Genomic DNA, 27,651 nt, shown 5'->3' with positions numbered 1-27,651 from the left:
AGGAATCAAAAAAGTTCATGCATTTATACAAGAGCAATAAAAAAAATTAAATATTTATTTTGAATAACAAGCTTAAGTTCAAGCTGCATTGTTGGCAATGTTGGTTTTAAACACAGATCACAAAAGCGTGCAGAAAATTGTACTGAGCAAAGAACAAAGTAATACTAAGAATTATACTAAACAGCTGCTGATTTTTAAAGAAACAAAAAAGGCTTGTAATCACTATACAAAATATAAAATGTATTAAACACTACCATCCACAGAACAGAGGTTTATTTTAGTTTGATTATATTTAAAAATTATTTGTGTAGTTATTTATATAGTGAATTGTAAATGAATATTATACAGTAACCTCCTTTTGGTCTGCAAAACCTTTGTTGCACTATAGCACATCCAATCACGTTGCAAAATAAAAAAGAAGATTTATTTGTCCTTACTATCAATAAAGAAAACAATCATTGATAATACAGTAAATATTGTCAGGTCTACAAATAATGAGATTCAAAATGACTCCTTCGACTCTGAAGCGCTTTCCATGCAAAAAGTCAGCACTTGCTGTTTAAACTGAGTGCACTACCAAGCAATGTCCAGGGTCGTAGATGCTCTTGGTAAGACTAAACTTTACAAAAAAATTTAGAAAATAAAATAATTATTTTTTTTAATCGAAGATTGAATGCAATCATGCAACCTCTTACTACTGGGTAACCCACTGTGTCTGTCAATTTATTGCCTTTCTGGAATATCACTCAAGGCATCAAAATTAGATTCATGATAAATATACACATAATGAAAGGACACAAACTGCTATTCGACACTACTACTGGTAATGTCTGTGCTACGTGAAAGCACCTTTAAAAAGAGCCTATGCGGCAAGAGATAAGTGTCTAAAGATTCAAAATGAATCAACAGTATTGGATAACAATATAATTCTCAACTCAGAAGCTGCCTCAAGATTAGGTGCATCTTCAGTTAATGTAACAGGAAAAAAAGGCAATGGATTTTATTATTTGTATCCACTCATAAACTGACCTAAGGCCACCAGATGTGCAGACACAACAAGTTTTCTTTTCTTTTTACAGTTCTTTAAATTGTAGGATGATAAGGGAATAGATCTATTCAAAAACAAACAGCTATTTCATCTCTATTAAGAGGTGGCACCGGGCGTGGGGTTCACGTTCTGAGTGGCCACCTGTGGTGCCACTTCAATGATCCGGGGTTTGTCTATGATCCTGGCCGTGCGGTTGCCCTTCTCCACAATGCCGATAATCCACGCCTGGTGGCCTTCGCCGTATTTCGGGGACTTGATCTCGGCGCAGAAACGCGCTGCCTGCTCTCGTGGTAAGCAGATGAGGAGGCCTCCTGCAAAGAAAGAGAGCAGAGCATCAGAACACCTGACTGAAAAGTATTTTAGCCTTGGTCAGCCAGAGCCCTACTTGGACAAGCACTTGGTGACTTCAGTGGAGTCTGCTGAACTCCAAAGACTCCAAGAAAAGACACAGGAGAAGTCTGTGCTCTCGCTCTACAGCAAGATGTCTGTGCCTGAATGCAGTGTTTAGTTTCATATAAATGAAGCCAAATGCACACAAAAGATGTTGGCAAAAGGACGTGGTATTGATGCCAACAAACGACATACTGAAACAACACCAGCATTGTAACCTTCCTCACAGGACTGCAGAGTGCCTCTACACTGAAACATTTTGGATAAAGGTCATATGCAGATACCTGTAACCACATATTGGTGACAGCTGATTGTGTGAGTAATCGCCTTGCCTGCAATGAAATCATTCATCAAAGCAGGGACCACTGCCCTGCTGAGAATGCAAGAGGCAGAACACGAAGCACAGGCCTGATCCAGTACTCCCTGTGACTGCCCTTGTGACCCCTTTGACAATTTTCTAACCTTTTTAGCCTTTCCTGTAAGTTTTTTTCTCAGACACAATAGAAATTACTTTGTTTACTAATGAAGGCTTTCAGAAACAGCACAGTAATGAGTTAGCAAGCTCATCATTCCACAATTAAACCCAAAAGCACTTCCATTCTTAGAATCCCAAAGCACTGAAAAAGATAGGTTGGCAAGTGAATTGAAAATGTTTGGAGAATACAGAGAGAGAGTAGACTCACACACCGAGGAATCTGGGCACATGCTGAGCCTCACTTCTCTTTGACCCAAAGCATTCTCATCCTCACAAGTTCTGCCACCAGCTCTGAGCCAGCCCTGGGGCAAAGGGCCACCACCTGCTGAGCACGTCACCCTGGGCTCAGATGCCACATCCTCATCCTCCTCCTCCAAAGGCAACTCCTCAACACAATGGGCACCTTGATGTTCACTTTTCCAAGCACACAGTCCCCTCGGTGGTGACTAAAGACACTTTTCATATAGGGCCATGAAGAAGCAGCTACTGAACATGAGGAGTTAATTAAAAGGGTAAATGGAAGTGTGAAAGTGATTTTTTTAGATTCTGTATCAAGAAAAGTGTGCCAGCCAAAAAATGCCTACCTCTCTGACATTTCAAAATAACATCCCAGTATTTCCATCAAACAACAACAAAAAACCCATAAGCTTGAATGACAGTGGCTGTAACTACTCCAGATGTAACAGACAAATCAATTGCAAAGGAATTATGTGACATTCCCAGGGAAGGCTCTAAATCCAATTGAAGAGAAATTTAATGTCGTGGTGCAAGTAAGTCAGGGGAGATGTTTGCAAGTGGCAGTGCAGAGAAGGTGCAAACTAGCCAGAAGGGAGATGTGCAAGTATGGTAAAAAAAGGAAACAAGAAAGAGCAGAAAAGTGATCTTCACTCAATTTTTCACACGCACACACACAGAGAGGCTCTTCCTGCAATTTTGTATCACTTGTACACATACCCTCTTATCGTTCTCTGGCAAGACCAAAATTAAAAAAAAAAAAAAAAAATCACTCCCCACCTGCTGGCTACATCCCAGTCTGATCAATAATGCTTAAAAAGACTATGGGCTACTCTCAACCAGCAGCAGGCTTTCTGTATGCAGGGATTATAGTTATTTCTCTGGTACACTGACCAGCTTCTTTAACCCTTTGGGTAAATCCTTAAGGTGTTTTTTATGCTAGTGTGTTCTTGGCATTCCCAGCTGCTCTGCTTTTTGTGGATTGAAAGGATGCAGATGTTTGGTGGCTGTCCTGGCTTATCTTTTTAAAAACAAAAGGCTTTTTTTTGTAAGAGACTTTGAACATTGCTGGTTTTAACAAGTAGTATTTCAAGCAGGGAAGCAGACACAGAACACTTCAAAAGCAGGCCAGACAAAACTCTGTAATTAAGAGCAGAGATATAAATAGTTCATGAATCAAAACCAAGTCCTTGCTCCTGCTAATAGCTTTCTCCCACAATGACTTACAACAGGATGACATCATTAGCCTTGCCTCTTGTCAGGCACTGACACAGCCCTTCTTTTCCATCCATCTGCCTATTTCCACCCAATCTCCACAAATACCAAGTTGCTGAGATACCTCGACTACACTAAAAGAGTCATCTGACACCATCCTAAAGTTATTAGGACTGAAAAATGCATACATGTATCAATGTCCCAAACAGAGTAACTCTAACTTATCTCTGCAAGTAGCCACTCTAACAAACAACTCATTCTTTTGAATGCCCAACAGCAACTTTAACCATTACCAAGGAGTTCCCTAAAAGAGAGTGCAGAATCATATAAAAGTGCAATTTTAGGAGACTACACCATTAGCAAGAGTGCCTCAAGGATGGAACAGATGACATAATACATCTTTTCCACACTGGCTTTTGTCAACAGGTGCCCAGCAAATGTACATAGGGGGGAAAAAACCCCAACTCAATAACCTTAAAATCCATTCAAATAGTTTTCCAGTAGATTTCTTATTGCCTGTGCACTCAGCTGAAAAACATCTGTTCCCAGATGAAGAAGCTACAAACAGAGCGTGTCTAGCAGTTGAAGCCAACAGAGAAGTGTCAGAGTAAGCAGAGCCTTGAGCAGCCCCAGCAGGCCTCCCCACAGCTGGGTATCAGTCACAGCAAGGCAAGCCTTGGCCTTCACATAAATCAAGCCCAGGACAGGAGGTGTGCAAACAGCCTGGTCTGAATGCTAACGAGCCATGCCAGCAGAGCCTGCCCAGCTCACACTGCTGACACACACCAGGCCCTGCAGTGCAAGCCCGAAGCCTGTGGGTAATTATTCAGCTTCCTGGCCACTGTGTCCACGTGGCTACAGATCTTTTGGGGATCTGGCAGACACTGCCCTGTGACAAATCCCTGTGGCCACCTCTAATGCGAGAAACACAGCGCTGTGATCAAATCAGACAGATGTGTTTTGAGGCACCCGCGGTTCACCACCAACCAGATCTGTCTGGCTGTTTTTCCCATCATCATCCATCTCTGCACAATGCAACTGCTCAGCATTTCAAAAAGACCTCTTGATCTCACTCCCAGAAGAGATTCCGAAGTCAAGCATTTCCCACTTCCTGGCAGTGCATCCATCTGCACTGTTTTACATTCCTGCAGTGAAAAGAGAATTGGGTATCCCCAAGGTGCAGGACAGGCAGCTCTGAAGACGTAAGCACGCGGTTTGCAGCTAAACCATTCCCACACCAACTGCTATCCAAACCTCTACTACAGCCACTCACCTGGAAGGGCACCTTGCAGTTCCAGCTCTGTATCATGCCATTTGTTGGGCTTTTTCCAAATAATAAATTTACTGACACTCCAGCTATGTGGACTCCTGGATTTTAAGAATCTGACTGGTATTACCAACCTTATTGACACAGCTTGCCAAGCTGCTACCAGATATTTCTGCTCCCTTCTGACTTACTCTGGATTTGGAAAGGGTTCACGCCCCATATCCTGTTACACATCATCTGAGCCACACAGTCTCTGTAGGACAGAGTGCCTGCTCAAGCACAGAGGGCCAAGGAACAACTCAGCAGATCAGGGTAAATTATGTATTCACTAGGGGAAAAGTTGATTGCTCTCACTGTGATGCTTTTTTCCAAATCTTCCAACTGCTTTGCTTCAAGGGGCCCCCTCTGTTGTGAACTGCAGAGAACATGGGTAATACTTCTGAAGAGCCAGAAGATGGCAGGGAAATGAAATAGGAAAAAAAGACAGAATGCGTTGCTACATCTCTCCATCTCCCAAAGAGAAAGAAGAGTCAGACTAAATTAGAAAAAATAAAATTAAACAGAAGATTCAGAACGAAAGTTAAGCAGAAAGACATCCAGCAGATGACAGTGATCATGCTCATCAGAGAAGAGCCTACTCTTAATAAGGCAACTTAAAAACCATCAGACTTTCTCATCACCTGATGACTCTGTTTTTGTCCATAGCCAGGTTTTCAGTGCAATCTGTTGTACTCACTGTCACTGCACATGGCAGCTTTATTGAACTCGAGTAATAAATGGGTCAGAAAGCAACATTTATTTTTCTGCTGCTTGTCACAATCCCTGAAGTCAGATTCCATAAAAGTAAAGGAGAAAAGCTGTAAGCTGTATTCTTGGATGTCTGCATGCTGTGGACAGAGAGGGCCTCAGATGCCAACACTGGCCCATCCAACACTGAACTTTATAGTACCAAACCAAACACCATCCTTTGTCAGGCAAAACTACTGCCAGTGGCTTTGCTTTTGCGAAAACTGTGCCAGATGCGGTGGAATTTCCAGTTATCCACTGTTCTGGGGTTAACAGAGAAAAGCAGGTTTCAAAAGAATTTAGAATCATCACTAACTTTTAACTGCAAACTGGAGGGTTGCAGGGTTTCTGTAATAGTGTTCCATACGGGAGCAGAAGACATTCAGAACAGGATGGTGGTTTACAAGTCTGGCTGAAGGAGTCAGTTGTGAACAGCTGTGTGGCTGCTGCTCATTAGCCTGGCCAGGTGCCAAACCAACTGTGACTCTGAACACACAGCACCAATCTGTGCATTTGAAATGGAATTCTGAGGTGCAGGTGTAGGGAAGGAAGAGGGTGGCAGAGCTGTCACCTACCTGAAGTCTCTGGACAAGTCCCGTGCATGAGGCCGAACATGTTGCCACAGGCCTTACTGACAGCAGCCATCTTGGCCAGGACGGGGAGGTTGTGGATAACGAAGGACACCTCATTCCGCTGCTGCTTGGCAAGGTTCTGTGCATGGCCCAGGATCCCAAATCCTGTGATGTCTGTAGCTGCATGTGCATTGAACGTGTGCATGAGGCCAGCAGCTACAAGGGAGGGAGGGGGAAAGAACACATCAGAAAATACCTGATTATCAGGAAAGTGCTTTAGCAATATTGCGCACAGTCCAAATGAAGTTGCACACTTTTAATGCAAACCAGGTTGGGTTAAATAAATAAAATAAATAAAATCGTGCTTGAAGAGAACTGGAATTCACAAATAGTGCATGTAACACTTAAAAAATTCAATCTGTATTTACAACATTAAATCATGCTGAAAATCTGTCATGGAAGTTTCATTTATGTGTATGAGCTATTAGACACGTGCTACTTATTTAGATTGGCAGCCTAAGAAAGAGGGGTTTGCTTCAGATCCAAACTTCTGAAAGCTGTGGGCCAGGGAGGTTCTGAGCTCAGCTTTGCTCCACTAAGGGCAAGGACCAGACACAGCTCAGTCTTCTCACACATCTTTCCCTGCAGCCCTGCAATGGTGACATCAGAACTTGAGATGTGGACACTCGAAGTTTAAGAGCTGAAGAACAAAGCCCGCGGCTGTGGGGGAAGGGCCTGAGCCTCCCCACCTATACATTCATGAAATTCCTGCACATTTGCAGCTCCAGGGTGGGAAAAGGGCACCCCTGCATGCAGGACAATAGCACCAGTTAAGAGTATTTAAGTGCTGTTAAAGGTGTCTGACAAGAGTAGAGAAAAACAAAAATTGAGAACACTTTGACTTTCTCTGGGTGCTTCCCAATGCAGGAGCAGGACCCAGTTCTTTTCCACAAAGCAATGCTGGCCATTTATCTTTCCTGGAAGGCTTTGACAAAGAATGAAAAACCAGGGGGATGACATAAGAAATGAAAACTGAATAAATGGGAAAAGAGATATTTAACTATTCCCATTCCTTCAACTGAGAAGTAAGGAAACACTTCATTCTCCACTCTGCCAAAAGATACTTTGAACGAAGAGGGGAAATCCTGGATTAAAACTTCTAGGGTAAAAGCAGAACCTTTCCTCTACCAAAATTCAAAGAAAAAAACAAACAAACAAAAAAACCACGACAGGAACAGGAAAAAGACTATCAGAAAAAAAAAAGTATATTCCACATACATACTCCACACTGTAGAAAACATAGTACAAGACTGAATTAGAACAAAGTTAAATTTTTTTATAAATCAAAATTGAAATTGAAGCTTATAGAGCTTTTCCTTTTTTTTATTCCATTTCAAATTCTTTTAATCTTATCACAGCCAGGCCTTCTCCATGCAAGAAAATAAGGAACAAATCCAGTATTTTTCGCTTTAAAACATCCTTTAACTCACTGGGATGTTACTTGCAGCACTCACATGAGTCATAATCATATCCAGCAGCTTTGTGTTTTGGCTGTATAATTACAAGAGAGCATTTGATTTTAATTTGCTGGTTTTGCTAACACTGAACAGCAGAGAAATGGGGCAGAATGAAAGGGACAAAGTGGCTGTGTCACAATTCCCCAAGGCAGTGAAATTAAATTGATATGGAATTGGAAATACCCACAACCCCTCCCTTCCAACACACACATCTCTTCTTACCTGTCCTGTTCAGCCGTGCCATATTCATCATTGCCTCCTGATATGCTAGTTCTACATCTTCCTGTGTTACCACGAGTTTGATTTTATTCCACTTTTCAGGCTAATGGATGAAATAAAAATGTTTCTTTTAGATTTTCAGCTGTACATTTAAAAGCACACCCTGACCACTTAAAAAAAAACCCCAAACCCTTAATCCAAAATGTACTTTTTTTTAACAGTTAAAGAGGGGGAAAATGTTCCAGTCAGGTGTGTGCCTTAGTCTGCTGTACCCCAGCAAAGTTCATTTAAAGATCTGTTAAGCACTAAGTACCTCAAATCCTACCTTCAGCAGCTGAGTGGAGTGGAACAAACTACCCTTGGGAAAGAACTCCTTCAAGGCAACTCTCTGGATTGAACTCCCACAGCCAAATAAAAAAAAAACAACTTGTTGCCAGATGTTGAGATTTGTAATTTCTGGCTTCTTGTGTTGTTAAGAGATTGTTCTTGATTTCACACCTGGGCACTTTGATGAGGAAAGACCACTGATATCCACCAGTCCTGGTCAGAGGAATGTATGCTAAGGCAGGATATAATCACTCCTAATAATTTAGGACTAAGGCCTTTACAATTTAATATCAGCATCTTCTACCCACTCTCCAGCATCTGGTATGGTCTCATCCCTTCATCATATTCCCATAAATGCTCTTCATCCCAGAAGGGTTTCACAACAATTTAGGAAACTTAGTACCTTTATAAAGGGTAATTGTTTCATTCAAAGCTGAAGCGATTCCAGATCCAGAATGAAACAAAGCAACTATTTTATTTTAAAAGCCACACTACAACTGATTTAACTTTTTTTTTTTCCAAACGAAAATAAAATTACAGAGAACTGAAAGGTGGAAAACACAGGATTTTTGAAGCTACAATACCTACACCGCCATTCCCTAAAGTATATGTATAGAACAAACATCTTACTTAACAAAAGGTGCAGGAACTACTAAGAAATGGCAGGTGATCCTGCACTGGGGAACCATCTTGTCTTAACAAATGAGTGCTGACTTCAAGGGGTGTAAGGGAGAATCCAGAAATGGCAAAAGGGGGAAAGACTGGTCAGCCAAAATAAATAAATTGTTGAAGACCAAGGAACAATGGCAGTGATACCAGAGTTTCTGATATTAGGTTGAACTGGATCTACCAATTAAAGAAAAGCATTTTTGTTTACACAAATGAGAGACCAAGTCAAAAAAATAAGACGTGGCTGTTACAGAGATGACAGAATAGTGATTATTCTTACTCTGGGAATGACTGAAAAAAATCTGAGTAGTCACTCTGCCTTAGGTTTCAAAAACAGTTCTGAGGCTGATCACAGGACAGAAACTGGTCAGATGATGGCAATGGAAATCACAAATGACATGGAAGCAGAACTCAAGGCTGAGGGTAAAAGAGCCACAAACACAGGTAGGATATGAATTGGAGGAAAATTCCTCTCCACTAGAGCAATGAAGGTACTGGGGTTACTCAACAGGGAATTAGGGTGGAAAAATTTGCAAAAACTCCCAAACACGTTATAAAAGCAAGACTGGATTTCCAAATAGGAAGGGTCTGTAGAAAACAGCAAAGAGCAAGAAAACCCTCTCTGAAGGGGCACATCCCTGCCCCTTTTGTGCCTTTAAGCATGCATATCTCTACACTCCAGTTTGCCTTTCTTGCCTGTGCATAAACTTGCTATACTATACCTTCTCCCACACACTTTTTAATATGAAGTCCAATTCCCCACCAAAATTTGATCTACAGGTGGATTTGTGTTGGGTAATTAATTCTACTTTCACTTTCCCTGCACTTTCACAAAACAAAGATAAAGAAAAGGTAGCATAGCTACTCAGAAATTTTCCTACCGCAATCAAAGATATATTCTGCTTATACATAATAATAACAGTATTGATTTCCTGGCTGTCCTCATTTTTCAGACCAGGTGTTTCTGTTTGACAGTTGAGGAAATTAGTAGTATTTGAAATATGTGGAAATTCAGAATAGCCTTAATTTGCAAGTCTGCTCATCAGTACAACAAGAAGATATGTTAAGAAGTAAGATTATGGCCAGAAAACATACTATGGAATTGGGATCTTGTTTCACTTCATTTTCATATCAAGATTATCTGAGGCCCTGATCCTTGTATCTGTGGAAAACACAGGATTCTGAAGAGGTCAAAGTTGCTAGGCCAGACCCTATGAAGAAGGAGAAAAATATTTTTCCCTTGTTGCTCACACTTCAGACTCCAATGAAAGTTTAAGCTGGTTCTCTCCCACTTTGCTAACACTAGCTGCGTTAATTAGAATTCATCTGACAATACAGTGGCCAACAGCCAAACCAAAGTAGATTCCAGCTCACTCTTCTGCCAGTCTTTTGGCTCAGCAGTCCCAAAAGTAGAAAAGATGCATCTTTTTAGAGTGTAAACTGAGCAGTTACAATTTGGAAGTCACGTACTGGGAGCCAGACAACATAAGCAGATGCCAATTTTGCAGTTACTTTTCAGTTCAGTAGTTACATTTTTGCCTGAAGTAGCAGATGGAAGTATGTCTACATCCATAATGCTGCTAGAAATATTCTTACTGAATGCACAGGGCAATACATGTGAAACGCAGATAAACTTCCATGTGCACAAGCAGAAAGCCCAAGAACACAGAGAGAGCATTCCTGCCCTAACTGCCATCAGCAAGTGTTGCCAATTACTTTGGCAGGTGGAATAGGGCATAATGTTGCCCAGGGTGATAGTCTGTTGTTCTGTTAGTAAACAATTTTGGTTATTACAGCAATGGCTGAGAAATAACTAAGAATTAGGTGCAATTAAGATGGGCTCACTAAGCACAAAATTGTAAATTGCCTTGATTCCGAAGGAATGCTGCACACAAGTAGGGAAGGCTGGAGCATATCAAGGAGGAAGGAGGAGAGAGGTGACAGATGACTCCCACCTGAGCTGAACTTTGTCATGTGGAGGGAATGAGGAAGGTCATCTTTACACCTCTTCCCTATTTCTTTTTTTGCAGTGTACTCACAATATCTAGCCACTGGTGGACAGCTACAGCCACTTGTGTTCCCAAGGGTTTAGTCAATACAAGCACATCTCCTGGCACTGCATTGTCTGGCCTGGAAACAAAGAATTCATATATTAACTACACAGTGAGGTTCAAACACGTTATTAGGAATAAGTGCTGATAATTACATTTTCACAGACCCGCACATCTTACTGCACAGTTAAAAAACTGACTAATTGCAGAATGACCCTTTGGGATTCATTGCCACACAGTATTATTGAGGAAAATGCAGCAAACTTGTTTAAAAAGTGCTAATCCTTCTTTCTTGGAAAAAACAATGCTAGCAGTCAAACACACACCAAATTACACCTCGTCTTTCAAATTTTTTGAGAAGACATAAGAGAGGATAGAGGAAAAAATTTTCCTTTTTTACCCAGGGCATAAGATGTCCAGCATTAGGATCATGCACAAGTTCATTTGTATAGAGTAACATGCCACAGTGGGACATTCAAAATCAGCGACTGTTAAATGGACAGAATGCTCTATAGACAGCAGTTCTGTAGTTCTCTTCAGCCATTAACAGGATAATTGGGACATGGCTTAGAAATGTATGTATAAGTGTGATAGAAATTCATGTTCAAAACAGTCTCCACTGCCTTTAAAGATTAGACACTTAATTCTCCTGTCAAAAGGAGAACAGGATCAAAAAGGACTGGGGGGTGGGGAGAAGTAAAAGGACATCCTGTTTAAAAAAAAGCAAATATGTACAAAGAGATGTGGCATCTTGTTGAGTGCTAAGGACTAAAGCAAGCAGAAGGCACTGCTTTATTCATCAGAGACCCACCACAAGATCACAACACGGTGCTTAAAGAATTTTTATTGTATCCCTCAGACCAGTGTCTTTGATTGTTTAGTGATTTAACTTACATTATAAATTCATTAGGCTGACAGACTGTCGTGGCCACTCCTCCTAAAACAATCCAGGGATTTAACACTGTTTGGCCACCAGTAACAGATGTTCCTGCCTCTTCTGCTGCATCTTTGAAACCCTGGATAATTAGAGGCATCACTTTGTCTCTTTCCTAGAGATCAAAACAGAAGTCAGAGTTCCATACACAGCAGTGGTAATAATTTCAAGACTGGTCCAAGGCTTTAACCACTCCAACCAAATGCCCTCATGGGAAATAGTTAATGACAGAAAAGCAATGGTTAGGAAGAGTCTGGCCTCCTGAAACCTCATGTTATCCCACAGAGTTACAGTTTTACAGCTCTGTGTAGAAGAGGTGCAAAGACACTCTCACATTGAAGAAACATTGTTCAAAGGTCATATAAGAGTAATCAGAGTTCTGGAAACTCAGAACAATTATCCTGCGGATGTAATCAGGTAGAGCCACAGCAGAGCAGTGCTAAAAGGCAACATTTAACCAAGATGGCATTTGGGCTCCATTGCCCAACAAAGTTTCAACTTACATCCTTCTAAGGATAAACATCCCTTTTTCACTACAGCAAAACAAACATGCTGATCTATTCCACAAAAAAAAAAAAAAAAAAAAAAAAAAAAAAAAAAAAAAGCAAAACCAAATCATAATTATCTATCCAGATTGATATATGAACTGGCCATCAAATGCTGGCCTTTGATAAAAGGAGGCACCCCATTTTGGTGGGGATGAAGGCAGCAGATTACAATGCCACAGAAAACTGAACTTTTAGCACATGACCTCAGAATGTTTATGAAGCAAGATCCTATGAACTAAGCCACCCAATAAGACCATCTTTTCTTTACACAGCTTCAAACTTTGAGGAGAAAATACACTAAAGTTAAATACATTCTGAGCACATTTAGCTGTTTGACTCTCCCTTCAAGAAAAAGTGTCAAAAGTCTTACCCTATCTGTCATTTTATTGCTGATTCCAAGGAGCATCAACATGTTGTCACATTCTGTGACCCCCATGGCATAAAGGTCACTTAGGACATTGGCACACGCTATTCGTCCCTGAAAAACAAAGAGACAAGAAAAAAAATCTGCAGTACTCTTGGTGAATGTTTAAACACTTTCCACAAGCAAAGCTTCCAGTGTGAGTTTGCACTTTGACACAGCTTCTTACTCCACAGCATTAAGAAACCCAACTAGAGATGTGGTATGGTCCATTATGTGCTATGTGCCCACCTAGAAGTGCAGGTATCCTTCCTTTTACAGGTATGGAGAGAATTCATCCCAGCTGTCTGGATCAGCACACTCTCCCACTGACTCCCTAGGAATCCCAGAGTTCACACTGCATGCCCAATCTGAGAGGCTGAAGTTAAGATCAGTAGTCTGTCCCTGATAACAAGCTCTGTTTAATCAACATGGTATATTCCTGTTAACTTTATTCCAGCACAAAACTGTACATCCTGATGGAGATGGTATGGAATTCACAACTGCTAGGAATTTAATCCAAAAAGCACATATTGCTGAACTTCTGCATCAGAATATGCAGGAGACGGGTCTTTGATGAGAAAGATGTTTGTTCCCTACCCTACTCTGGAGGCCATGTCTGCAATCCTCAGTTTCTAGGACAGAACTCCTCTTCCCGGAGGATACAGCTGTGCTGCCAGCACACACCCACACTGGGCTGCTTCCTCTGCTCTGGGGATGACAGCATGTACAGGGAATAGAGAAGCTCAGGGCTCTCAGGAACTGGATTTGCCACCACTCACATAGTGAGAGATGTGTTTATGTGTCACTTTCCAGGCGACAAGATCAGGCTGAATTTTGCTACAGCACCAACAACTTTACTGACTGTTGTGTGTGCATGTGAGTATCTCCACTAACAAAAACTTGTACAAGAGACAAAACTGTCTGCTGAAGATTGCTCTAAGAAGCCAGGAAGCTGACAGGACTGAGAAGCCATCACTCACATTGCATGAGGTTAGTTTCTCTAATTTTACTAAATTAATGGATCTGAGTCAGGGTTTCTGAGGTATGGAAAGCACAGATGACATATCAAGTTTCCTGATGAATATGCAGAACTGCCTTATACATTGTGTGTCCTAAGGGTCAGCAAGATATTTTAAAATATAGGACAAATTCTGTTGTGCTACTCTGGAATACTCCATGCATTTTATGGAAGTTGTTTAAAGTTTACAGCTGCAGAACTGTAACCAACACCTGGCTTTAAGATTTTAAGTTTCTGCTTTTCATTATGTTCAAAGGCAACACCATCACGGTAAAAGCAACAACATGCTTATTTGATACAATTTGCAAAGAAGTAATATTTTCAGGCACTTACTTCACTTGCTGATGACATGAAATAACATCTCCAAATAAATATAATACAGTTTTTCATAAATCTGAGAGTTTTTGGTGGCACTAGGGGAATCCCTGATATTTGGAACTGGAATATATTCTAAAAACTTAAATTTTAAGCTATTAAGTGTAGTGCACTATTTGATAGATATTAGCTGTTAAATTTCTATAGGCCTGCCATTTCCCTTTTGTGGATCTATCAAGCCATTCTCTGTTATCTTCAGTATTTACCAAGCAAACTGCTGGTTTGTTCCCTATTAGGAATGACAGATAAGTTTTTAAAACCATAAGGACAATACCTCTGATAGTAAGAGGTCAGTCTAATAATGCTTTTGCCAACTGCCAAAACCACTATGGAAACAAATTCAGGGAAGTGCACTTCCCAAGTCTGGAAGACAAGAGAGAACAACACAGGGCTCTTGTGAACACCAGCCAACCCCACAGGGCTCACAGACAGGGGTCAGCCTGGCCAGGTCCTGCAGGTCACCTGCCTGCTTGCACAGTGCCCTGAAACACAAAGACCTGTGTGCAATACAGAGAACTATTTGTAAGGGCAAAGGATGAAGAATCAGACAGCCATTTCCAGTCTTGAGTGAAGGTTCCTAAAACAGCAACAAAAAGGTTCCTGGATGGAAGGGGAAAGATGTACTCTGTCAAAGCAGCCAGCTCCCTGCTCCTGTACTCAAACAGGTGTCTCCACAGTGCTACAACAGAGGCCAGGATTCACTACTAGGGATTGAAACTTTTTTTTTTGATTACTTGTAACTTTTCTAATAAACCATTTAAGCTAAATAAATCCCATGCTTGCTACAGATTTTACAGGTGTACATCCTAGGGATAATTTTGCACATGGACTGAGTGTTTTCAAGGACAAAGTGAAAGTGAAGGAGAAAGAGGAAAAGAAGGAAGAATGATTTTGCGTATAACTGCAGAACTTAGTTTTAAAATAAGCAGTATGAGAGCGAAAGCTGTTTTCTGGAGCAGAAATAGGAAGTTCAGCTGAGTCCACAAGCAGTTTTGCCTTCCTCAGCTATTTCCTAATCCCTTCCCATCATAGCACCCAGGAGTTCATTTGCAATTCTGGCTTTCCCTCTTTGCTTCCTCTCCTCCAGTTAGGAAGAGAGACCAGATAAGGAGCTGCAGGTAAACCCTGTGCACAGAGAAAGGAAGAGACTCTAGATCAGGGAACACCCACTCAAAACCAGACTAGAAGTGCCTGGCTAAGGAGACTGAGGGGAAGGGCAAGGAGAGTATGCACTGCAGGTGAGTGATACTGGTACCACAGTAACAACAGGCGTGGGTCAGGGAACACCTGGACTTAAACCAGGGAAAGAAGCAGTTGGAGAAGCAGGGTAGCAGTAGCATCTCTTGAACAGAGGAGGCCAGAGCACACCCCTTTATACAGCCTGGACACCCACTCAAAATTCCCAAGTCTCACAATTCCTCTGCTTGTAACAACCATCCATAAACCTCGTGACAAACTGTATTTGACTGTCCTCTAACCAATGCTGGTCCACACAAGTAAGAGGTAATCTATACTGTCCCTTGGGGTACTCTTGCCCTCAAGAGAGAGGTCTGAGCAGAGGGTCCAGGAGCAATATCCTGCTGGATCATCATTGGTGGTATCAGCAAGAAGGCTTGAGACAGAACCCCTATCCTCAGTTAGCTCTTAGGAAGAAATACACATATGTAAACAGATTAGGAAGTGCCCAGCCACCAGATTAAAATAAATGCCCTCAAGAATGAAAAGTGAAGGACTTGAGAGTTAGACAGCACCAAGGTTACAGCTGCTGGTGCATGTGGATCACAGTACAGACTGCAATTATGATGCAACCACTGAAGCTGGACTAAGGCCAAATTTACATTCCACTCCTACCACACTGACCTAAACCTCATCTGGGCACAGGCCCATCTATCTACTCCTGTGGCATTTGTATCTCCAAATAAAGCAGCCCTCCCCCTACACCACAGCCTTCAACAACGTCCCTCAAGTTTTTGTTACAAGGTGAGAAAAGAGTTTCTCAGATGACAAAGTTGAACACAGATCTCCAAAACATTTTTTCTCCTCTGGTCCCTGACAAGTTCCCACATGATATTAAAGCAACCACTTGAATCAAATTTCTCAGGAGAGCTCAATAACTCCATACTCCAGAGGCCAGCCTGAGATTTTTGGCTGCTCAGTTTGCAGAAAGAGAGCTCTCCTGGAAGAGAAATTACAGGACCTAGGCTTACATATGTGCACAACACACGGTCAAACATGCTAAAAAAAAAAAAACCAAAAACAAAAGGAGCAAACAAACTGACAGCAGCACATAAAACATTAATTCTAGCACCTTTCAATTAACATTTCCTTATACCTTTATTAAAGTATTTTTAAAAGCTCATTTATTTCCCAGGTTCTGTTCAAGTCAACAGGAACACAGAATGAACCAAGGCTCAAGTGCATACACCTTCCAACCAGTCATTTCATATCCATGTTCAGGTGGAGGAAGCACCACAGGAAAGCTGGTGTTCACAAGGCACTCTGAAATTGCCAGGTGCTATTGCCAACTACTGACATTAGGCATTTCCAGTTCTAATGGGTTACCTGGTTATTTCAGTATCTCAAAAAAGGCCAATTACAATGTGGTTCTGCTTGTAAGCGGAGTTTACTCCCTGCTACTTCACAGGCTGCTCCTTTTACCCCTTTTGGGCTTTTCAAACCAAATCCCACAGAACAAGAGATGAAGGGAAATCTGAATTAAAGGTGGCAGTTCTCCCAACTTTCACCTACACAGAAAGCAGCACTGCAGCATTCCTGGCCAACATGGGAGATTCCAGGATGAAATGATGCCTTTCCCTCTTCATGTCTATTTAGGAAAGACTCTGAATGCAATTAATCACACAAATAGCACCACACATCTAGAAGAAAATGTCAGAGCTGCCACCAGGTTGGTGAGAAGCCTGAATCAGCAACAGACCCAAGAACCAAATTTAGCCAACTTACCATCATATAAGGGTCATCCACAATAGGATAAATATAATCTGTCGTCTGGACTAATGACAAACCTCCATGTCTTAATGGAATAACACAAGTGTCCATCCCAATTCCTGCAAAGACAGAAATCCATAAGTGAGGTGGGTAACTGTGCCCTAAATTATCTGTTGCTCTTAACAAAAGAGTTTATAAAACACGTCTGTGAAATACAACTCCTAACCTTGCCTAAACAGACAAGGCAAATTCCTTTGCCAGAAAAAGCACACAGCACAAGTAAGAGGAAAAAACAAGCAAAGAAAGAAAACTCCTGGTTGGAACTGAACATAAGTGCAAATGGCTGAAGGCAAGAACTAAACTACAATGCTTTTTTATTCTTTTGCAACAGCAGAGCAGCACATCAAGAACATCTGTGCTTTTATGTAAGTACATTTAAAGTTAAGAGGAACTAAGCACACTGATATTGTCAAAAGCAAATAGGTTTTCCTGTCACTCCGATCTCAACAAAAACACAGTGACAGTTGTGAAGGGACACGGCATCTCATAAAGGACATTCCCTCACTTCAGAATGAACAAGAACTCCACAAGCCACAGCCCAGGCCCTTGGTGAAAGATGATTCACCCTCTTGGAGCTTTAGCAACTGCATTAGCCTCGCTTTGCACAGCTGGAAGGTTGCAGACCATCTGATAGATACAGAACTCCTTGGAGAAAACCACAACTCTGAGCACCACAACCTTTTCCCTGGCAGTGGATATTTCAAACAGAACATGTGATACTAGAACCTCCCAGCATTTGCTGTCATGGAAGAGCCCACACCAAAGGGGCAGATGACAAATCACAACATGCTGGCTGAGCCACACTCCCCTGTGGATAGCCTTGTGCCCTGCAGCAATGGCAGGAAGCTTACCTCCTTCCTGCACTGGCAGCAAGCTACCTGGAATTACTCTGCATGCCCCACAGGGCAAGTCTTCAAAATAGCCCATTTTTAGGGAGCAGATGTCACACAGGAACTTTTCACCATATATTTATGAAACACACTACCCTAGCATGAGCTACAAACCAGTGTTTGGCAGTGTCCTGTATAGGGATGGAGCAAGTTGCTGTCATCTGAGGGGACAGAGATCTGCCAGGCAATCAATATATAGGTGGAGAGGATCTTGCCACCCCTGCCTAGAGAGGAAAGAGATCTTGCCTTGAAAGAGCACTAACAAGCTCTCAAGCAGTAATTTAGGGTGGCTCAATCTCCACAGAAGCTCCCAAGCCACTATGCCTGACATCCAGTGCCTCCAGGGAAGGGCACATAAGCAGTCACAGAGAAGTGGATCAGGTGCAGGAGCTGTTTTGCCCTCAGTTCACCCGTTCATGCCATAATGCTACAAAACCAACTCTGACAGACGGACCAAGGGGCTAGGATGATGGATCTTCTGAGGCTGTGTTAATGTTCCACCAAAACAGCTCTGAATAACAAGTGAATCTGTTCAGAGCCATAACTGATTTCAGATCTGTAACAGCTCTGAGAATAAACATGAGATTAAAAAGTTTCTTACAGTCGTATTTAAGTTTGCTCTGGGTAACATCTCTTGCAGAACTAAAAAGGGGAGAGCTTGAACCTGCTGCTGGCAACCTCCCTCCTGACTGCATTTCAAAAGCATGATGCCTATGCATAGGGGGCAAAGTTACGTGTCTATATCTTTTAAGCACAAGACAAAGGCAAATGTAAATCTCACACCAAACTTATCCAAAGACACATTTGCTAAAGGGATACTCATCACAAAAGCATATTTTAAAAGAGATCTGAACTCTTCACCTTCTATTACTAACAGCTTTTCTGTTACATAGTATCACACCTACGCACTGATGATGTAAATCTACTTTTATACCTTTTCATATAGCTGTAGAAGAAGTCTACTAGCAGTTCCATAATTGTTTAGAACCTGTAAGTTTGTAAGAGAAAAGCCTAAACCAAACTATTGCTGATTTTAGAAAATTGCCAAACTGAAATGCTGCTGTGAACAGCTTACTTAATCTAGAAAAATACATATAAATATCAATTTGAGGATGAAAAAAGATGGAAGTGTCCTCTATCAGGGAATATTAAATTATAGTGCCACCCCAGCTTCACACACAATCGCTGCTTAGATACTTCATACAAAGAACCCCATTGTTTAAGCAAGAGCATGGGTGCCTTACTAATCTCTGATTATATTCAATCTCTACCAGAATAGTGGGTTGCAGCCTGTTAGCCTGCTAATAGACAATTAGTAATGTTTATATAAATTTAAATAAGGTTATTGAACACTAAACTGATAACTACTTCAGAATATATGCTCCATTGATATTCTTAAGTTGAGGGGAAAAAAACCATTCTGCACTGCAAAGAGATTGAATATGCAGGGCTGAATAAATAGACAAACAGAATTAAAAGTGTCATTAAACACATTATCTACATTAATTTATCTATATCAATATTAGGTACAGTAGCTGGTATCAAAATACCTACGTTTGCCCTGTTCCCCATGTAGGTGGCTTGTGGAGGTTGTTTTCCCTTATTGCTTGCATCATTGTGCAAATATCAAAGAGAAAGTGAAGCTGGCAAGAACACAGAGGTCTTGGAAAGGCAGCCTTTCCCAGGCAGCTTCTACAGGTGAGCAAAAGAGTTAGAGTGGGGAACAAGGAAAGGACTCAAAGGAATAATGACAACTGTGAAACAATTCGCTCCCAGTCAGCTGAAGCAAGGAAGCTCTCTTGCTCAATTTCTGTGACCCAGGAACAGAGAGGAGGGGAGGAAGAGGGGAAATTCACCTGGGAGTCATCCAAATTCATTAATCCACTGCATCAAATTCCAAATTCAATGCATGAACATAAAAGTCTAGAAATTAACTGAGAGGATTTCAGTTTGCACAGCATCTACTGGGGGGAAAGGGAGGAGCAGACTAACACCTAAGCATGTGCCCATCACAATGGCCATTCCTGAGTGTTTTGCCTTTGTAGTTGAGTGCACTGCAGGATGTTAAATAATTAAGATAATATTCTTGTATCCCAGATGCCAACAAATGACAGCATGAGATTCATTCTTCAGCCTTCTGGATGCTGTGCATGCATTATACAACACACAATTTTCAAACTGGTTAAACAAACCACAAATGTGATCGTGTCACTAAGTAAACCCAGCAGAAGGATCACCAATGTCCAGAGCAGCAACTACTTACCCAACCTGGGCATAACTGCCCCCAAGAACTGTTCATCTTCCTGAAAATGGTTTTCTTGTAGAGATTCAAGCAGTTTCTGTAAGACATCCTGTGGCACTTTGCAGCCTGTGCCCTTCAGTTCAGTGAATCGGGTCAGCCGGAAGCTCTTGTCCAGTTCGTAACTTTCTGGGTTAAAGGACTCCCGAACAGACATGGTTCTCTCCCACTGACTGCCGGCCTCTCCCACCCCAGAGCAACGGGATCAGTTTCTCTGCTGATCAGTCTTATTGAAAAATAAAAATAACAATTAAAAAAAAAGGGAACATTGGAAAGTCCTATCATCTGCAAGACAGCGTGTTTTCCACATGGTGAAAGTAAAAAGAAAAAGAAAGTGCTCGTTATGGTTGTTCACCTGTTAAGACAGGTGTGCACATCTCACACAACTCATTTCCCTATGACTACAAAGGGATGACTCCTCATCCTACCTTCTGACATTTAAAACTATAACTATGCCAGGTGAATCAGAGAATTAAGCTCTTTTCCAGATATGCTGCGTAAGGTTTTCATTAAAAAAGAATCTAACACACTTACCGTCCTCATTTAACACAGAGGTAATGAAAGAAAAAATAGTTCCCAGAGCACAGAGGCCAAAAGGCAGCTTGGGCCCTGGTCCTGCAGCATGCTCAGCACAGACATCTGTTTGTACTCAGCTCAGTGTGGGGTCATAATTTTAGCCATTAACATATTAATCTCAAAAATGGGATGCTTTTCAAATAATGGCCCTGCTTCAGTCCTGAAGTAAGAAGCTGAAGTTCATAATACACCTGCTCTCCTTGGGAGAAAACACAGTCCTGGTGTTCTGTTGGTACAGCTAGCAGAGGAACAAAGAGGCTGTAATTAGGCAGAGTGGTTCACCTACAAGCATGCCAGTTTACCTTTTAGCATGTTCACAGACAAAAAAATGCTGAAAAGTTTCTTGCCTCTTCAGCCCTTTTTTAGTCAACTAATGATACGGAAAATCAGAGAATTGTCCATTAAAAGAGTAATGTAAAAAGACACTGATGCAATTCATTTAATAAAATTCTTAACAATGCATGTCTAATTTTAGAACGTTTTTCCACTCTGAGTCACATCCACCACACTCCAAAACTAATAAGAGGCCTAACTGAGACACTGACTTCTAAACTGGAACGGCTGTGATAAAATACAATTCATCTTTCTCAGAGAACAAGTTTTCAGGAATTACTAAAAGCAATCTGTCTCGTTTCTTAGAAAGCAAGGATCCTATGTAATAGCAACAAGAACAGAGTTCAGTGGCACCACTGACAAAACCTGATACTGATGGTCATGCCCTAATGAGTTAAGCTGAAAAGAAGAATTCAAGGGACTCGTATTTGCCAAGTTCAACTTTGCTAAATGAAGGAAAGAAGTAAGTCTACAGACTGTGCTGTATCTGCCCTCCACAGCACTTATTAACAAGCACATCTGTTCCATAAACCTTTAAGTCAATTTATTGTCTGTAATTTGTAGGAACTGAAGTTTTAAGTTCCCTGAGAACTTTTGATGTGAAGCCCAACTCCCCTTCACTGTGTTTTCCCTCCTTCTCTGGGAGGTGTGGCGCTTATTTAAAACAAATCTTCCAAAGCCTAGGCTCGGGCAGAAATCCAAACTCTAGTTACAAGAACGTGTCTTGGATGAGCAATGAATTCAGTTCCTAGCCGTTGTCTTCCAATGCAAGACACTAAGCACTTGCAAAAAAAAAAAAAAAAAAAAAAAAAAAAAAAGTGTCTGGAAAACAACCTGTCAACAGAAATAGGAGACAAAAGCTTTTCAAGGAGGGGGGATTTTTTTTTTCTCTTCATTCTTTTTTAAAACGCTTCATTCTAATTAATTCCAGAAAATTATAAAAAAGCAGCTTGCCCCGCAAGAGAAACATATTCCTTCATCTAACCAGTAAGTGCAATAAGCTTAGCACCCCCTGCCTACTTACACAGGGATGGATGCAGAGGCCACAGCCTACCAGGAACTTTTTGCAGCCTTAAGGACTGTAAGGACACAGTTCCCCGTTTGAAAACAACTCGTGAAACAAACAAGATGATTTCATTTAATGGAAAACATGCACAGTGCAAGAATACGGCAACTTTTCTAATAAAGAGCTGATTAAAGCTGCTTGCAACTGTGTAATTCGCAGACTCCCCAGGGAGCAACATTCTAAGTTTTGGTGACTTTGGTGGTCAGAGCACCGAGCCTAGCACAGTTCACGAAGAGTTTGGACAACTCTCAGGCACAAGGTGTGATTCTCGGGGCTGACCTGCGCAGAACCAGCAGCTGGACTGATGGCACTTGAGAGTCCTTTGCAACTCAGAACATTCTGCGAGTCTGGCAGTCCATGCAGCACTGCGATGTGAGTGACAAGCATCCCTCCCCAGCAGCAGACAACACCTCCTAACCCAGACGTTTCTTACTTTAAAAGAGCGGCATAATAAATATTAAAAGCTAAAGTTTAACCCTTGCCTTCCTAAACAGCAGAGAGAGAGGAGCACAGGAGCGAAAAGGGGTGGGAGGGAGGGAGAACTGGAGCCAGGTACATACCCCAAACAAACCCCAGCGCACCCACCGCCAGCCCGACCGCCCGAGCCACACGAGGCGAGGCGCTGCAACCACCATCGATCCGGGGAATGCGGCGGGGAGCGCTGCGGGCAGACATGGCTCCGGGACACCTTAAATTTCCAGCCGCTGCCTTTAGAGGCAAACCCGGGGCCTTCGCTGCCGCTCTTTGTGCAGCCGGAGAGGCGGCGGGGAAAGAGGACGAGGTGGAAGAAGCTGCGCGCGGAGCGGCGGTGGCAGCGGCCCCTTCCCGGGGTGCGGCGGGGACGGAGCCCGCGGGTGTCCGACCGCGGTGTCCCCCGTGTCCCCACGTGCAGGTACGGTGTCACCGGGGCGGGGTTCACCCCTCGCTGGCGGGGACGGCCGGTGGGATGTTGGGAGCAGAACCCCCCAACGCCGACACTCCGTAACGGGAAGGGAGAGAAGCACGGGGGTGGGGGGGAGAAATGGAGGGGGGGGGGGGGAAGGAGGGAAAAGGGAAAAAAAAAAAATGTCGGCGGGCGAAAAATTTAACCCGTCCGCTGCCGGCGTCCAAATTTTTTTAAAGCGGCCGCATCGCGGTGAGGCGCTGCCCCCCCATCCCCGCTCCTTCCTCCGCCCTTCCCCCGGGGCCGGGCCGAGGGAGGGCGGCGGGGCCCGGGCCAGGCGGGCACCCCGCGCCTCGGCCGCGCCGCGCCACCCCCCGCGCCCGGCCCGGCGGGAACGGCAGAGGCGAATTCCCCTTTAAATCTCCCCGCCTTGCACCCCCCCTCCTCCTCCTCCTCCCTCCTCAGGTCTCCCTCTCACCGGCTCTCGCCGCCTCCTCCTCGCCCTCCGCCTCCTCCCGCGAACGGGACTCCCAGCGCGGTCCCACAATGCACCGGGCGCGACGGGCTCCCTCAGCGCCGCCTGAATAGAAAATGCCGCCGCCGCCGCCGGGCACGGGGGGGTTAACCCCCCCCTTTTCCTCCCTTTCCCTGCTTTTCCCTCCCTTTCCCTCCCGCCTTCCCGCCCCCTCCCGTTCCCCCTCACACCGCATCCCACGCGCGTTCCCGCGCGGGGGCGCGCGCCGTTGCAGCGCGACATGTCGCGACACCGCCCCCCCCCACACACACGCACGCCCCCGCCCCTCAGCTCGGCATCTGTGGGCAGCCCGGGTGTGTGTGGGGGGTCCGGTCCCTTCGAGGCTGGGAGAGACCTTTAAGATGGAGCAGTCCGAGGCAGCGCTGCCGCTGTAACCCCTTAGACACTGAACCTCATCGCCCAAAGTCAGCTCCGGGCACCGTGACTCCACCACCTGTCTGGGCAAGCGAACAGGGAAAAATGCTTCTTTGGTATCTACTTTGAGTCTCCTCTGTCTCTGTTTAAGGCCATTTCCCCTAATCCCAGAACTGATTAGAAATCGATTGGAAAAGACCTCTGAGATCGAGTCCCGCCTGTGACCAAACAGCACCCTGACAAACCAGACCATGGCACTGAGTGCCACATCCAGGTTTCCTTAATCACCTCCAGGGATGGTGACTCCACCACCTCCTTGGGAACCTGTTCTAATGTCTAATCATCCTTTCTGAGAAGAAATTCTTCCTCACACAGGCTGATGTTTCCCCTGAGAAGCACGAGTCTGCCTGTAGAATTCCTTGCTCTGACACCCTCTCCTTCAATATGAAAACTTTGAGATCGGGAACAATTTGGGTGGGAAATTCAACCAGAGCTGAGGAGACCTGGCACCTGCAGGGCCAGGTCCTCCACCGAAACTGGACAAAAAGTCACATTTGATCCATGTCACACCAAAATGTTGGGCAAGAAGGAAAGTGAGGGTGTCAGATGGACCTGACAAAGGGCAAAATTTAGCCAACATTAAATTTTTCTGAGTGCAGAGCCAAGACTGTGGCCCCAGGGAGACAGAGGTGTCATTTCCTCAGGTGTCATCTCCAAGGGGTTTGATCAGTGTGTGGCCCATGGAAGGCTGCAGGTACCACAGCAGGAGCTGTGACTAGGTGTGTCAGCTGGTGACTTTTTTACCCAGAATGTGGTTTTGGGCATGCTTCAGGAAAAATGTAATCCTCTTTTGCAGCAGGTGGTGATGGGTTCAGCACGACTCTAGGATGCTGGGCTGTGTTTTAGTAGCCAACAGCCAGGATTGTCACAGACTGCTTGCTCAATTCAGCCCTTTTCCATCACTGATTTGCAAAGCATCCCATATTTTCCTATGCATTTCATGTACAAATCACTGGAATCTAACATGTTTGAATTCCTAAATTCCTTGGTGTGTTCTCAGTTCATTTTTCTCCCTGGAAGTGCTTTTTGTGCTTCCAAAGACCCTTTTCCCAAACATTAAAGTCAGGATTCAGATGAGTCTCTTGCTTTATTTGCAAGACAAGTTTTCTCTAGAAAGGAGGGAATTTCTGTGTTAGGGATAGCACAGGGCCCAGTTTACATTTCCAAATAGATAAAAGAGGCACTTTGCTTCATGTAATTTGCAGCTAAGTACCTAATTAAGTAATTGCCTGTTAATTCAAAGATTGCTTTTCGTGCAACTGGCTTTGAAAAAGTCTCGTCTAAAAACAAGCAGAAAGAGGAAAAAAAATAAAGTGTTGCTTTTCTTGCCTGATTTTAATTACTTTTTTTATCTCCCAGAGAATGTAGTGCCCCGGGACTGTGGTGCAGGGGACCAGAGGTGCATAGGAGCTCCCGGTGCTGAGCACATTTAGGAAGTCACTAATATTTGTATAATTAATTGATTTTCAGGCTCCTCCGTGTTGCTCTCTGAAAGCATTTCAAACTCGACACACAGAAGCTGTTTCTCAGTGAGCAGCTGTGGGGCATTTGGCTGATGGTTTTGACAGCAGAGATGAATTGAGGACGTGGCATCTGCAGTCCTGACCTGGAATTTGAACCCTTTAGTGCCTCTCCCTCCTCCCAGACGGAGAGGAGGCGGAAGATCTCGGAATCTTCTGATTGCCATCGATCTGATTTTGCTGAGCACTAGCCTTGTATCACGTCTGTGTGTTCCTTGAGAGATGATTTCAATCTGAAAAAAAACCCTGTAAGTATCTTGAGAGCTGGAAATCAGATGCTCTGATCTAACATTTCTCCAGCATTTAGCCATTACCTCTACAACAAGCACCTCATTTTAAAAAAAAACCAAAACATGAAGCATAAGGAAAACCATGAGATAACATTGCTGATTTTGAGCCCTCACTTAAATGATTTTCCTTTCTGATATTTTTGGAGGGAAGAGGGAATTGGATCATATTTTAATCTTCTTTTTTTTTTTTTCCCCACATCTGTAAAGACTAGACATTTCTTTAACAGAGGGGAAAATAAAATAAATTGAGATTTCCAGGTGGCAACATGGCTGAAAGAAAACATGGATACTTGGAAATTCATGCTCATTAGTACTGCCACAGATGTGACTCTGTAGAGCTGAAGCTAACCAGGACCAGGGTATAGGGATGAGAACTGCACATAATTGAAGCCCTGATTAATTAAAAGCAATTTCTTGTCACAGACAGTGATGGAGCATCCTTGGATGGATCTGCATGTGTCCCTGTGGATGTGTGCCCCAGGCCCTGCTGCCTGTGCTGGGGTGAGGCTTTGTGGGCACAGGTAAGGGGTAGAAAAGTGGCTTTGCCAAGGAAGCCAAGCCAAGAGGAGCAGTGAGCCACCTCTGCACTGCAGCTTCAGGGGTGCTGCTGCACCCAGCACTCACCTGCCCCCTGCTTCTCCAGGGGTCCACGCTTGGAACAGCTGCTGTAAGGGAATCAGGGCATCAGGAAGGGAATCCTGTGCACACAGGGGAATGTCCTTTTTGTGCAGGATCATAAACAAAACCCTGAAAGAGTAGTGATGGATCCAGCAGCCCTGGGGAGGCCCCACACTGCTGGAACCACCAGCTTCATGGAACATTTTCCTGGAGTCCAATAGTGGTTTTCTAGACTTAAATACTGATCACATTCACTTTTCTCCCTCCCTCCCAAAGGCATTTTTTGTCATCTGTGTCCAAAACTTCCAGGAGAAACTCCATGATTGGAGCAATTTGGTCCAATCCCATGAGAAGGGACTGCTCCACACACTTTAGGAAGAGCAAAAAGGAGAAAGAAAAGAAGGTAAAGCCCTCTGTTCTGTGCCTGATCACTCATCAAAGCCAGCTGCCTCCTGTGCTGGCTTGAGGACGTGACAGATGTCTGTAGCCTTTGCAGGTGCAGGGCCTGCATTTCATCAGTCTTTTTTCCATGGATGACCTGGAGTGTGGATTATTAGCAGCTCAAATTTCTTTGGCCAAGGTGCTTCGTTGTGTACACATCCGGGTTAAAGCTAAGCAATATTTCTGATCCATGTAGGCTTCTGACTTGGTCCTGCATCTTTGGTGTTTACAAAATGATCAGAGCTTGAACTCTCCCTGTTCTGTTTCTTAAATGTCAGCAGACACTTTTTTTTTTTTTTTTTAATAAAACAATGCAGCCTTCCCCTGCAATGTTTGTAACCAAGAAACTGTGGCATCACAAGAGCATGAGGAAATACTGGCTGATTAAAACCAGTGTAAGAAATGACAGCGAAAGTGTTTGTCTGGGGTTTTTTTCCTCATTTCAGAATTCACAATGAAGTGGCTGGTAAAATGGGACCAGCTGGTTCAGCCCCACTTGGGCTGAATACGATGTTTAATGTGCTGAAACTACTTCCACTGGCAAACCTTAGTGTGATCATTTAATTTCTCATGTAAAGCACATCTCACAGCATGGCTTTTTCCCTACCTGCCTCTATTTTGACAAAGTAAAGTTTGGACTATTGTTGGCTTTCTTGGCCTTGTTTTTTGTCTTTTTCCTGCCTCTCATTAATATACAAGTGGTATTAAATAGTAATGATGCCAGTATTGACC

At 43.2% G+C, this 27,651-nt stretch overlaps 1 protein-coding gene and 1 long non-coding RNA gene across 4 annotated transcripts; one reads left to right on the top strand and one right to left on the bottom strand.

The window, feature by feature from the left end:
* Window positions 1-22: 22 nt before the first annotated feature.
* Window positions 23-23,726, bottom strand: SEPHS1 (selenophosphate synthetase 1). 3 transcript variants are annotated; one of them, XM_059847490.1, is made up of 9 exons: window positions 23,580-23,726; window positions 20,208-20,469; window positions 17,010-17,113; window positions 12,623-12,730; window positions 11,665-11,819; window positions 10,759-10,849; window positions 7,727-7,826; window positions 5,991-6,203; window positions 23-1,359 (listed from the first exon to the last, which is right to left on the bottom strand). In XM_059847490.1, the coding sequence occupies exons 2-9, from the start codon at window positions 20,398-20,400 to the stop codon at window positions 1,145-1,147; spliced, it is 1,179 nt and encodes a 392-aa protein (XP_059703473.1). In that variant the 5' UTR covers window positions 20,401-20,469; window positions 23,580-23,726; the 3' UTR covers window positions 23-1,144. The 3 variants fall into 3 exon arrangements, with proteins under 3 accessions (XP_059703473.1, XP_059703472.1, XP_059703474.1); XM_059847489.1 differs by lacking the exon at window positions 23,580-23,726 and adding an exon at window positions 22,779-22,919; XM_059847491.1 differs by lacking the exon at window positions 23,580-23,726 and adding an exon at window positions 22,498-22,619.
* Window positions 22,970-27,643, top strand: LOC132327853 (uncharacterized). Its single transcript, XR_009486628.1, has 3 exons — window positions 22,970-23,110; window positions 25,521-25,818; window positions 26,284-27,643. It is a non-coding gene; the product is annotated as an uncharacterized LOC132327853 (long non-coding RNA).
* Window positions 27,644-27,651: the final 8 nt, after the last annotated feature.

This window comes from Haemorhous mexicanus, chromosome 5 (genome assembly GCF_027477595.1).
Source record: "Haemorhous mexicanus isolate bHaeMex1 chromosome 5, bHaeMex1.pri, whole genome shotgun sequence".
Classification (NCBI taxonomy): domain Eukaryota; kingdom Metazoa; phylum Chordata; class Aves; order Passeriformes; family Fringillidae; genus Haemorhous; species Haemorhous mexicanus.
Note: the sequence above shows the minus strand (reverse complement) of the source record. Positions and strands in the feature narration are given on the sequence as shown.

Excerpts from the sequence above, each read along its gene's own strand:
- SEPHS1 (XM_059847490.1), bottom strand. The coding sequence starts at position 20,400 with ATGTCTGTTCGGGAGTCCTTTAACCCAGAAAGTTACGAACTGGACAAG. Across the intron at positions 7,827-10,758 it reads TCCACCAGTGGCTAGATATT|CCTGAAAAGTGGAATAAAAT; the intron begins GTGAGTACACTG and ends TTCATCCATTAG. Across the intron at positions 6,204-7,726 it reads GGCACGGCTGAACAGGACAG|CTGCTGGCCTCATGCACACG; the intron begins GTAAGAAGAGAT and ends CCTCCCTTGTAG.